General features: G+C 55.6%; 3 protein-coding genes across 8 annotated transcripts in view; 2 read left to right on the top strand and 1 right to left on the bottom strand.

The window, feature by feature from the left end:
- FAM120A (family with sequence similarity 120 member A) overlaps window positions 1-2,614 on the top strand; it is a 98,130-nt gene extending 95,516 nt beyond the window's left edge. For all 4 annotated transcript variants that reach the window (XM_059143155.1, XM_059143156.1, XM_059143157.1 and 1 more), the window contains one exon: window positions 705-2,614. In XM_059143155.1, coding sequence (XP_058999138.1) covers window positions 705-1,016 — 312 coding nt within the window. In that variant the 3' untranslated portion in view covers window positions 1,017-2,614. The remainder of the gene's footprint in view (window positions 1-704) is intronic.
- Window positions 2,615-7,308: 4,694 nt separating this feature from the next.
- LOC131812041 (putative polyketide hydroxylase) lies at window positions 7,309-11,746 on the bottom strand. Of its 3 annotated transcripts, none has more exons than XR_009346250.1 (4): window positions 11,623-11,746; window positions 9,839-9,979; window positions 9,050-9,310; window positions 7,309-8,192 (listed from the first exon to the last, which is right to left on the bottom strand). XR_009346250.1 is itself a non-coding variant. In XM_059141029.1 (4 exons), the coding sequence occupies exons 1-3, from the start codon at window positions 11,310-11,312 to the stop codon at window positions 9,861-9,863; spliced, it is 603 nt and encodes a 200-aa protein (XP_058997012.1). In that variant the 5' UTR covers window positions 11,313-11,393; the 3' UTR covers window positions 9,581-9,733; window positions 9,839-9,860. The 3 variants fall into 3 exon arrangements, 1 of the variants encoding a protein (XP_058997012.1); XR_009346249.1 differs by lacking the exon at window positions 11,623-11,746 and adding an exon at window positions 10,438-10,913; XM_059141029.1 differs by lacking the exons at window positions 7,309-8,192; window positions 9,050-9,310; window positions 11,623-11,746 and adding exons at window positions 9,581-9,733; window positions 10,438-10,528; window positions 10,920-11,393.
- Window positions 11,476-12,284, top strand: part of PHF2 (PHD finger protein 2) — a 66,986-nt gene continuing 66,177 nt past the window's right edge. Inside the window, exon 1 of the mRNA XM_059141027.1 lies at window positions 11,476-11,670. Within this exon, the coding sequence (XP_058997010.1) occupies window positions 11,573-11,670 (98 nt within the window). The 5' untranslated portion in view covers window positions 11,476-11,572. The remainder of the gene's footprint in view (window positions 11,671-12,284) is intronic.

The raw sequence follows: 12,284 nt of genomic DNA on the forward strand, positions 1-12,284 counted from the left end.
GGGCTTGTCCTTGAGAGGACTTAGGTTTGCCTCCATTTCCCGGTAGAAGCGGGCCTCCCCCAGACTGTGACAGGCGGACGTGTGAGTTGGTAAACAGGGAGGGAATCGTAGTCTGAAACTTCAGCTGGATTTATAGGGGTGGTGTTAAGGTGCAGCTGGTACTATCCAGAAGGATTGGGAAGAGCTCCTCGGGTGGGGGTCTCCTGCAGGTCAGGATATTACCTACAGAGATGTGGAGGGAAGGGGCCCCAGGACGAACCTGCCGAGACAAGCATCTCCCAGCAGCAGGTCAGGCAGAAAGCAAGACAGAGTGTATTAGAGTGTGGACTGTAGAGGCCACAGACTTGAGAGAGTACAGACTGTAGACAGTACAGACTGTAGGGTATGGAATGTGCACCACTAGAGTGTACATGGGGAGCCTGCGGCCGTCGTGAGGTACAGGCCAGAGTACATGGGTGTGTGGAGCAGATCCTCCGGACAGGCTGTGGAGAGCACTGGGGCGGACGGAGGGCAGAGTAGAGCGAGTGTGGACCACGCAGCCCACAGAGCGCACGAGAGCAGAGCGCACACTCCGTGACGAGCGCGCCCCTGCGGGGTGTGCCACGCTGATCTGAAGCGCACACTGTCTGGGCTCGGTGGGCGTTCCTCCTCTCCCACTGTTGATCAACACTGCTCTCTTGCTTGTTGTCCTTGATTTTGACCAGGGCAAGCCTCCCTATGCTGCTTCAGCAGAGGAAGTGGCTAAAGAACTGAAGTCAAGATCCGGGGAATCCAAGTCGTCCGCCGTGTCTTCAGATGGGTCCCTGGCTGAAAACGGAGCGGTGGCTGAGGAGAAGCCTGCTCCCCAGATGAACGGGAGCGCGGGCGACGCCAGGGCCCCCAGCCACTCGGAAAGTGCCTTGAACAATGACTCTAAGACGTGCAATACAAATCCTCACTTAAATGCACTAAGTACAGACAGTGCTTGCCGCAGGGCTGACGCTCTGGACACTGCTGTCTTAAAGAAAGAAGAGTAAACTTATTTTTATAGAGGGTGAAGGATGCTGGAAGGGTAGGATTCAGGAATATCTGGAGAGAAAGAGAGCCTACAGTTATGTACATTTTTTCCTTTCCGTAAGAGAAAAATGAGGACTTTGGAAATTCGGATCCCTCTTTGATATCAGAGATTTAAACAACACATTTTTTAGTTTTAACCAGTTGTAGTCAAAATGCTACAATAAAACAAAAAGAGAGAAAGAAAATGAAGAGCATTTGACTCCCACACTTAAAATGAAGTACACACAAAGTTTAAACTGGTTATGACAAAAGCCTATAGTTGTGTTTCTTGAACTATAAAGAAAACAAATTTTGGCAGTCTTTAAGTATATATAGCTTAAAATATCATTTTTAGCATTTGGCACCATATGTATGCCATTATCTTTGATTTTGCATTACTGTTCACAAGAAAGCTTTGTCTAAGGCTTTGATTTTATGATTATGAAAGAAATAAGGCACACCACGGTTTTTCTTTCTTACTTAAATCTCATCACTGTTGATGTGGTTCTTTTGTGTTAAAAAAAAAAGTGCAACTATCAAAACTAAAAAATTATAGAGTAATATTGCCGTTCTGCTGATTTTAAATATGCAGTACATCATACTTACTTTACAAGCAAGTTAAATGGAGATAAAGTTGAAATCATAGAAGATGCAAATGACCTTTCAAAATCAACACAATGTGTTCTGAAACTTTTCGTGACTTAATACCATGCATCTGTGATCAATGAACTATGTGGTTTTGATCGGACGTAGACCATTAGTGCTACTACTTGAGCTAACCTTCTGCATGGTTCATAATTTTTAAAGTGTGTAGTTAATATTATGCATGTTATTGTCCTTCCATTCTTACCAGTATGTGCCCATTTGCAAAACAAAATGCTAATAATCAGTAATAGTCCTATAAAAGATGTTAACTCTGTTTAGTCATTGACTGATCTTGCTCTAACCTTAAAATTTTGTGATTATTGACCTCTGTTGCATTTAATTCTAAAAACTCCCCAAAAATTATCTAGCTGTTTCAAATATCAACATTACCCTGGTGTATTCACTGCTGTATGCATTATTGTTCTTTGTTGCTGTTTTATGCCTTCATATTAGCAAAATATGAAATTCTGTGAAAAACAAAAAAAAATCCCTTTGATCTTTAAAAAAAAAAACAAAAAAAAAAAACAACCCCCCCTTCTGTAGCAGGAAACAAATTGCTTGTTCTTGAGAACTTTCCCATCAAGAATTTAGTAGAAGCAGGTATACTTATATCATTTTGATGTTTTTGTTACTGTTTCCAAACAATGTACTTTGAAATCAGAATCACTTCTTATTCGTTTTCATATAATTCTCCTGATGCTCTTCATCACACATTAGTGATCAGAAATGAGATGTAATTCCCCAATCCCTGCCCGCGAGACCTGAGTAGGATCTTACTGTAAGTTGAAGGGAGTTCTGCCCTAACTCATGGATTGTGCAAGAATGAACTGCTGTTGGGTCTGACTGATTGTAGGTGGGTTGTGGCGTGCTGTACCGAAGGCTATTGAATGCAACTTACAATGCTTAATAAAAATCTTTATTCTTTTAGTATAAACGCGGCGTGGCTTCCTGATTCAGCTGGCGGCCGGGGTGGGGTGTCCGAGCCCCACGGACAACACACACACCCGGGCTGGTCGTCAGGCCTTAGGCTGGGGTGCGCCCAGGGTGCGGGGTGGGTGGGGGTCCGAGCCCAGCCGACAACACACACCGGGCTGGTCCTCAGACCGCAGGCTCGCGAGCACCCGGGATTCGGGGCGGGTGGGGATCCGAGCCCCGCGGGCCACAGACACGCGGGCCGAAGGTCCGACCGCAGGCTCAAAGACCGCGCACTGAGAGCTGCTGCTGCTGCTACTATTGCCCACGTCAGCCATCATCGGGGCTCCCCCGCGGCTCTGCCCATCCCCTGCTGTGGCCTCTCCGGGGTCGCTCAGCCGGCAGCGCTGAGGACAAGCCCGAACCAGCGATTGGGGAAACCCCGGCCACAACACTGTATACTAGCGGAAGGGCGACCTGTTCCCTTCCGGCCTGTGCGCGGGGGCGGGGCCTGAGCTGCTTCCGGTCGGGGGCGGGGCGGGGCCTGAGCTGCTTCCGGCCTGTACTTAGGGCTGGGCCGCAAGCACTTCCGGCCTATGGTCTGGACGGCGCAGGGCGGGGCCATGAGCACTTCCGGCCTGTGCTCGAGGCGGGTCCGTGGGCGCTTCCGGCCTGTGCTCGGGGCGGGGCGGGGCGGGGCCGTGAGCGCTTCCGGCTTGTGCCCGGGGCGGAGCAGGCCCCGCCCCACTCGCGCGGGCGCTGCGCGCGCACCGTCCCCGCCCCGCGGCGGGCTGGGGCGAGCGCCGCGGCGGGCACCGGCGCCGGTGTGGGTGAGGACAGCCTCTGCGGCCTAGCCGCTGCTCTGGGGCAGCTCAAACACTTGTTTCTCTTTGTAAAAAGAGCTTTTGTTGATCATGTTTGCTTGTTTCAAAAGTAACACGTTTATTGTAGCTAGACAGAAAGGAACCGAAGTCACTCGCGGCGCTCGCCTCCTGGCGCACCTGCGTCTGTCCCTCTCCGCGGCGTCTGTCCCTCTCCGCGGCCCACAGACGTCTGTGGGTACGTTACAGCGGACTCCAGCTGTAGTGAGGGGTCTGCGTAGGGGCACCGCGCCCAGCACCACCGCGCCCAGGTCCACCGCCATCAGCACCACGGCCCAGCACTGCAGCCAGCACCACCGCAGTGTCTTCCCGCCACTATGTTCTGCTGTGACACAGGCCCCACACAGTGGTTGTACCAGTGTTCAGACTTGGACTTAGTACCAGACTTAGAGGGCGGCAGGGGCCAGCTCTTCATGGCACTTTCGTTCCAGGGTGCAGTCCAGGGGTGTGTATGTGAGGCTGCATCGGGTAAGAACACAAGGAACCCACAGGGCAAGGGCCTGTGGCAGGGAGGGCTGCTAGGGCTGGGGACGAATGTTGTCTGCAGAGCAAGGTTGGGCTCAGGTCCAGGGCAGGCATCAGTGGACAGAGAACCCACAGGTGCAGGGAGAAGCCACTGCACAGGGTTCTTGGGTGCTGCTGGCACCTGGGAGATGGGGAGCAGTCTCCAGGTGGGCGCACACATCCCGTGGCGGATTAGCCTCTCACTGGAAGGAAAGCCAAGGGGAATGAAGGGTGTGTTGGTCCTCAGTGCTGACTAGCCCCGCTCTTGGCCAGTGGGACAGGAAGGTGGGTTTCTGGTTTTCACCTGCATTGCTTCAGTTGTCCGTGAGGGTGACATCTCCATTTGTACATTAATGTGCCCTCAGTCTGTCCACGCTCCAGCCAACAGATTTTTAATATCCTGGCTTTTTTTATTCTAAAAACCCAGGCCAGGGCACACATCCCTCTCAGCACCCTCTGTGGGTGGGCACGAGGACGCCAGCTCTCTCCTGATGCGGTCCCCTCAGGACCGGCTCTCTCCTCCTGCCATCTTATTCTGCCGTGAATTCTTTGGACAATGCCTGATTCGCTGCCCTTTCCCCTTTGCTCCTTATTCCCCACTTGGTGGAGTGAGCCTTGCAGAGGTTGCTTTGCCCACCCCATGGGCGGCCTCTGGCTGCTGAGGACTCGGCCTCTACTTACTCCTCTCCTCACATCTTCCCCAGCAGAGCCAGGGACCCCATGGACCTGCACCAGGCGCTTCACCCTGTGCTGTGCGCTGGACTGTGCAGGTGATGTCTCGCGGACCCCAGGAGGCACAACCTGGGGGCTGGGTGGAAATGACCTAGGATGGCCTCGGTCCATTGTGCCCAGCAGGCCCCAGCAGCTCACAAAGCAAGCTGCTGGTGGTACTGCAGCAGACCGACCCAGGTCTCATCCCACTGCAGCCAGCCCTGGCATTTGTGCAGATCCAGCTCCTCAGACCTGACTGATCCAGGCGTGGGTTGTGTAAGTATCACCTGGGGCTGGCTCTCCCAGAGTAGCCTGTTTGCCCTGTGTTGGTGTTTTATGAACAGCCCTCCTCTGGATGGGAAATTAGATAGTCACTGGGCTGAGAACCTCTTATCATCAGGCTCACTGCTTCCCAACATCACAGGGCCATCCTAGAGAGGCTCAGCAAGAAGGGCACTCTCATACAGTATCAGGAAACCCCAGAAGGTTTCCAAAGTGCCCATGGGTCATTGTTCATTTCACTGGGTTCTGGAGCAGATCAGTTTGGCCCAGGTCTCCCAAGGGCCTGCTCTTAGAACTCTCTTGGCATTCACCAGATGGCTTCCTGTGTTATGAGAGCACACATCCAACCCCAGACTAGTACCTCCTTCTTGACTTCTCCCACCCTCCAGACCATTCTTGTCTGTCATCTGTTCTGGCACACAAGCTCCTCAGCGGTGGGATGTGTCTGCCTGGTTCCCGGCCATAAGACCTGCACTGGTTGCGCACTGACATGCTGGACTGCCTAGGTGGAAAGGGCAAACTCCTTGACACACACAACCCACAAAGCTGAATTATGAAGAAACAGGACATCTCAGAGACTTGCAGCTATTACCATGACTGAATCGATAATCAAAAGACTCCCAATAAAGAAAAGCTTCGCTGGTGAATTCTACCATGGATTTAGAGAAAAATGAATACCAATCTTTAAACTCTTCCCCATTGTTGAGGAGGAGGGAGCAGTGTTGAAGCCAGCATTGCCCTGATACCAGAGCCAGACAAAGACTCTAAAAGAAAAGTGAACTGTGGAAACAAGAACCCTCAAGACCCCGATGTGACTTTCTCAGCAAAATACTGGGAAACTGCATGCACCTGTGAGTTAGAAAGATGGTACACCACGACTGAGTGGGATTAGTTCCTGGAATGCAAGGATAGTTCTGTCTCAAGATCAAGCCTTGTGAGATGCCGCCCTAACAGAATGAAAACCCACAGACTCATCTCAACTGATGCAGAGAAAGCACCTCACAAAATTTAACACACTTTCATGATAAAAATAACAAGGAATAGAAAGACACTTTCTCAGCGTAGTAAGGCCACATATAAAAAGTCCAAAGCAAACATCATACTCAATAGTGAAAAAGTTCAAAACAAGATCAGAAACGAGAAAAATTCCACTTTTACCACTTCTACTCAACACGGTATTGGAAGTTCTAGCCAGAGAAATTGGGCATGCATAAAAAACACAGCATCTAAATTAGACAGAAAGAAGTAAAGTTATCTGTTCACCAATGGCATGCTTTTATGTACAATCACAAGACTTAAAAACTCTAAAGATTCCACAAAATACTGTTAAAAGTAATAAATTCAGCAAAGTTGCAGAATACTAAATCAACACACAGAAATAAGTTTTGTTTCAGTACACTAGGAAAAAACAATCCCAAAAGGAAATCAGCAACATGATTCCACTTAAAATAACATTAAAAAAAAAAAATTCTTGGGGCGCCTGGGTGGTTCAGTGGGTTAAGCCACTGCCTTCGGCTCAGGTCATGATTTCAGAGTCCTGGGATCAAGTCCCGCATCGGGCTCTCTGCTCGGCAGGGAGCCTGCTTCCCTCTCTCTCTCTCTCTCTCTGCCTGCCTCTCTGTCTACTGTGATCTCTCTCTATCAAATAAATAAATAAAATCTTTAAAAAAAAATTCTTAGGAATTCACTTCAGCGAGGGGACACAAGACTCGTGAGCTGAAAACTGAAACATTGCTGAAGGCAACAAGACACAAAGAAGTGGAAACACCTCCCGTGTTCGTGGATCAGAATATTAACATTGCTAAGATGGCAATAGTACCCGAAATGACCTACACATTCAATGCGATCCTGTCGAAATGATCTTAGGCCTTTTTGCAGAAATGGAGAAGCCAATTACCAAATTCATATATAGTTGTAAGGGGCCTAGAAGAACTGAGATGATCCTGAAAAAAAGCAGAGTTGGAAGCCTCACACTTTCTGATTCTGAAATTTACTACAAAGCTATAGAAATCAACTCAGTGTGGCATAAATCTAGACATACTGACCAATAAAGAAATAAAAAGCCCAGAAATAAACTCTTGCCCACTTGGTCAAATGGTTTCGACAAGGGTGCCATGACCATTTAATGGGGGAAAGAATTGTGCTTTCAACACGTGGCACTGGGAAAACTGCATGTCCACATGCGAAAGCAGGACCCTGAGCCTTACTAACACCAAATACAAAAATTAACTCAAAATGGATCAAAAGCCCAAACCTAAAACACAGGGTGAAATCTTCATGACACTAGATTTGGTAACGACTTCTTGGATATGACGTCAAAATGCACAGGCAACAAAAGAAGAAAAAAAGAGTTGAACTGGATTTCCTCAAAATTAAAAATGTTTGTGCGGCAAAGGACACAACTGATCAACAGAGTGCAAAGACAACTGCTAGAACGCAAGGAAACATTTACAAATCGTCTCTTTGATTAGGGGTTAATATTCAGAATATATAAAGACCACCTACAAGTCAACAACAACAAAAAAAACCCAGCCAAAATAAAAAATGAGGGAAGTCCTCAAATGGACATTGCTCCAAAGAAAACATACAGATGGCCCAACATTTAAAATGTAAATCAAACCCATAATGATCAGGGAGTGGCACTGAAAACAAGTTTTTGCCATCAAAAGCTAGCATTATATTGAATCAAAATAAAAATCTTTACTTCAAAATTTAAAAAACAACAAAACTCACAGTGAGCCCCACCTTAGGACAGCTACAATGAACACGCACATACACAACCAGAAAACAAGGTTGGTGAGGATATGGCGAAACTAGAACCCTTGTGCACGTTGGTGGGAAAGCAAACCAACGTGCAGCCACCCTGGAAAACAGTGTGGAGGGTTCTCAAAATGTTAGAAATACAGCTACCCCATGGTTCACCGATCCCAGTTCTGCGTATACACACAGAAGTAAAAGTAGGGACACGAACAGATATTTGCACACCCACATTCATAGCAGCATTACTCACAACAGCCGAAAGATGGGAACAACTCAAGAGTCCTCCGGCAATGAATGGACAAATCAGACGTGGGTTATACACGGAATGGAACAGTACTGAGTCTTTCAAAGCAAGGAATCCTGACACCTGTTACAGCACAGCTGAACCTGGAGGACACCGTGCCAGGTGAAGTAAGCCAGTCACAGAGGGTCCAACTCCGCAGTTCACCGACATGCAGGTCCCTAGAACAGTCCAGCTCGTGAAGACAGGAAGTAGAATGGTGGGCACCAGGAGCGGGGGGAGGGGCGATGGGGGGCTCGTGTCTACTGGGGCCAGGATTGCAGAGGTGCACCATGATGGCTGCACAACACCGTGAACGTACCTAATGCCACAGAGCTGTGCTCTCAGAGTTGGGCAAAATGGTAAAGGTTATCTTGTGTATGTTGCTGCCATTAAAAGAAAAGTCTGTGCTAGCCTTCAGTGTACTTTGTGGAGAGGAAGGGAATTGGCGTGACCGGAAACATGCTGTGTGTCCACTGGGCAGCAAGGAGAACGAAACAAGGCAAATAAAACAGTCCTGCCCTTGAGGCTGGCTGCGGGGTGTGTGCTGCTGGGAGTCCCCCTCTCGGACCTGCCATAGGCCCGGCCACGCGGGCAGGTGGGGAGCTCTTGACGCTTACATGGGCTGCGCCCCCAGGAATGGCGTGGACTTGGTGGGCACTGAGGCCCAGGGCAGACGGCATGGAAGGGGCGGAGTGTGGGTGGCCAGCCAGAAGGGACACCGGCATCTTAAGGCCACCGGCCCCTGCCTCCTGGGTCCAAGAGTCTGGCCCTGTGCACTGCCCCTCTCTGCATGGCCTCTGAGCCCAGGTTGCTTTAAAGGGCCCTTGTTCCTTCCCACCCACCCCCACCTGCTGCCTGGTCTCCCCAGGGCACTGAGGGCCATGTGTCGCTATCCCCCTGACAGCAAGAGGAGCTGCGACAGAGCACATAGCAGGTGCTCAGTGCACACCTAAGGAAATGAAGGAGAGGGAGGAGGAGAAGTTGGGTTTTCTGGAGGGTGACCACAGGGAGAATTTGGGACCCACAGGATGCTTACTTTAGTCTGTAGTCGGCCCGCAGCCTCGGAGGAGCCTCGGGTAACAGGAAAGCATGTCTGCGGACACTTCCAGGTGCAGTGGACACGTGCAGACGGGGAGGGCAGAGCAGGTGGAATGGCCTCAGGTCCCCGGAAGTCTGAGCTCCCGGCCTGCTCCTCCCTCCCGCCAGCCGGCCAGCTCCTCGGGAGGGACCAAGCAGCTTCCGCCTCCGTGTTCTGGAGAATGGCACCCATCTGGGTACCTGTCTGTGGAGCAGGGGGCTGCCGGCCGTGCAGGGCTGATGCTGAGTGCTTCCCAGACAGCATGGGGCGGGGGTGTGTGTGTGTGTGCAGGGGACTGCTGCTGGGGCCTGTGAGGAACTAAGCCAGCTCCTAGTGAGCTAAATGCTGGGGTGCTGTCCTTGTTTGGAGGGCTGCAGCACAGGGCCGGCCTCGCTGGACCACGAGGGGGTGGAGGTGGGCAGTGAGCCCCACAGCACTGCTGCGGGGCGGCTGTCACTCAGCAGTGCCAGGCCAGCGCCAGGCCAGCGCCAGGCCAGCGCCACGCCAGCGCCCTGGGCCCCCCTGCAGACCTAGCACCATTCATCTGCACTAACTCACACTAGGGTGTTAATGGTGGATGGTGCTTCCCAGAGCCTTCCGCCCCAGGTCTGGGGAGGAGGACTCCAGAGGGGAGGGTGACAGCTGCAATTCAGGTAGGAAGGCACTGAGCTGCTACACAGGGGCTGGGGGCTGGGGGCTGGGGGATTATCCCTCCTCCCCATCACCCAATATCTTTTCCACTCTTACTCCTCATGCTGGAGCCTTCCAGCTAAGGCCCCGTCGCTGGCACTGCTGAGCTGTGGTCCAGGGTCATCTGCTGGGGATGGGCGGCTGGCCACGCTGGGCTGCGTTTTGGCTCAAGAGCTGGGAGCACCTCCACGGAGCTGCCTGCAGGCGGGAAAGGTAGCTTTGAGAGGCTGCAGGCCTCAGGTGAGCACCTGCCTGTCAGAGCAGCTGCTGCTAGGCAGCCTGGACCAGGCTTTCTGTCCAGGCTGGAATTCTGGGCTTCGGGTGGCCAGCCTCCCCCAGGAGGAGGGGGCAGAGCACGGGAACACAGGCAGGCTCCCTACTGCACATCAGAGCCCCTCTGCTCCAGCACCCCCAGAGGAGCATGCAGGCTGGGCTGGGAGGGGGCAGGGGACAGAGGCCCCCACCCCCCAGACCCTGACCACCCGGCTGAGGCTGCAGGGCTCAGAGCAAGGCGGCAGCACCTCCTGCCCACCCCTCTAGCTCCGGCTGGCTGCCCTATAGCCACATTCCTGACATGGACTGGAGGCCTGAGGCTCTGACCAGGGATGGGGGCGGGGCTCCAACTCCACATAATCACTCTGTCTTTATGAGCTGACCTGTGCCAGCGCACTCCTGGCTCCCCTGAGTTCTGTCCTCCTCTGGGGGCTGAGAGTCAGGAGAGTCAAGGATCCTGGTCGGGATGGCTGGCTGTACCCAGCCCAAAAAGGAGGAGGGAGGAAAAGCAAGAGAAAACCCCAGCTGCCCCCTGTCCCTCTGCTGGGTAAGAAGACAGTTGGAGCCAAGTAGTTGTTTCTTGGCCGTCTGAACGGGAAGGACATCCTGAGGGTCTCATCCCACACCCGGGGGTCTCGGGGGCCTGCCTACCCCTGTGTCCTCAGATCACTTTCTTTCGTGGTGCCCCCCTTCCCATGCATTCCCCCGTTCCCTGGACCACCTTGTGCTGACTCGGTTCTTCATCCATCCTCCCCCACAGGGGGTCTCCCTGGCCCACTTACTCCTGGCAGAGGTCCCGGTGGCCTGCCCTCTCCCCTGCGGGTCCCCCAGCCCACGTTCTCCCCCCAGGGATCCCTCTGCCCACCTGACAGGTCCCGCAGACTACCTCTTCCTCCAGAGGGGTGTCCCAGCCCATCTCCCCCACGGGGGACCCCCTGCCCTCCTCCCTGGCCCACATTCCCCGAGAGGGATCCCCCGGCCCGCCTTCTCCCCCATTGGGGTCCCCTGGCCCTCCCCGACTGGTGCCCCCCGCCCTCCTTCTCCCCCCGGGGGTCCCCCGGCCCGCCTTCTCCCCCGGCAGGTCCCCCGGCCCGCCTTCTCCCCGCGGTCCCCGGCCCGCCTTCCCTCGGCGGGAGCGGCGGCCCAGGCCGGCGGGCGGAGGCGGCGCCACCCGGGGCGCTGACGTAGAGGCCGCTCGGCGGCCGGGGGTCCCTTCGGTGGGGCCGCGGCTCCCCGCCCGCCGCCCCCGCGCGTCCATTCCCTTTTGTGTCCCGCGCGCGGCCCGGCCCCGCGCACACTCGCGCCCTGCGCCCCGGGGCCGGCGGGCGGCTCCCGGCGCGGCCCTGCTCCGCGCGCCCCGCTTTGTGTGGACGCGCCGGCCGGGTGCGCGCGGGCTGTCGTGCGCCCCCGGCCCCGTCCCGGCCCCGGCCCGGCGCGGCCCCCCGCCCGGCCCGCCCGGCCCGCCCGGCCCGACCCGGAGCGCAGCGCGGGCCGAGGGCGGGCGGGCGGCGCGCGAACATGGCGACGGTGCCCGTGTACTGCGTGTGCCGGCTCCCCTACGACGTTACCCGCTTCATGATCGAGTGCGACGCCTGCAAGGACTGGTTCCACGGCAGGTGAGCGCGCGGCCCGCCGGCCCCGGCCCCGGCCCCCGGCCGCCCCCCGGCCGCCCGGCGGCTCCCTCCCCCCCGCCAGCCCTGCCCCGGCCCTGGCCCCGGTGCGCGCCCGCCGCAGGCCCCCGCCGCCGCCTGCCGCCCGCCGGCCGCGCGCCCTTTTGTGCCCGGGGCGGGGGCCGGGGCCGGGGCGGGCGCCCCTCGCGCGGCGCACAAAGCGGGCCCGGGGGCCGCGCGGGGAAGTTGGGGCGCCGCGGGCCGGGCGGCTGACAGCGGGGGCCGCGGGGAGGCCGGCTCCAGGCCCAGGCCCGGCCCGCCGCCTCCCCCGCGAAGTTGCAGGAACTTTCCCCGCGCGGGCCCCGGAGAGGCGCGAGCGGCGGCCCGGACGCCGGCGGGCCCGGCCAGGGGGGCGACCGGCGCGCCCACCCTCCGTCGCGGCCCCCGAGCCCCGGGACGCGGTCAGGGCCGGGTGGGGTGGGGGGACCCCGGCCGGTTCCCCCCCCAACCTTCCCTCCCCTCTCTCTCCGCCCCGCGGGGGTGGGTGACAGAACGGCGTCGGTGGGGGTGGGGGTGTTGGGGCTCCACCGCCTCCTCCCCGGCCGGCATGGTGCCCCGTT

Source organism: Mustela lutreola, chromosome 12 (assembly GCF_030435805.1).
Source record: "Mustela lutreola isolate mMusLut2 chromosome 12, mMusLut2.pri, whole genome shotgun sequence".
NCBI classification, from domain to species: domain Eukaryota; kingdom Metazoa; phylum Chordata; class Mammalia; order Carnivora; family Mustelidae; genus Mustela; species Mustela lutreola.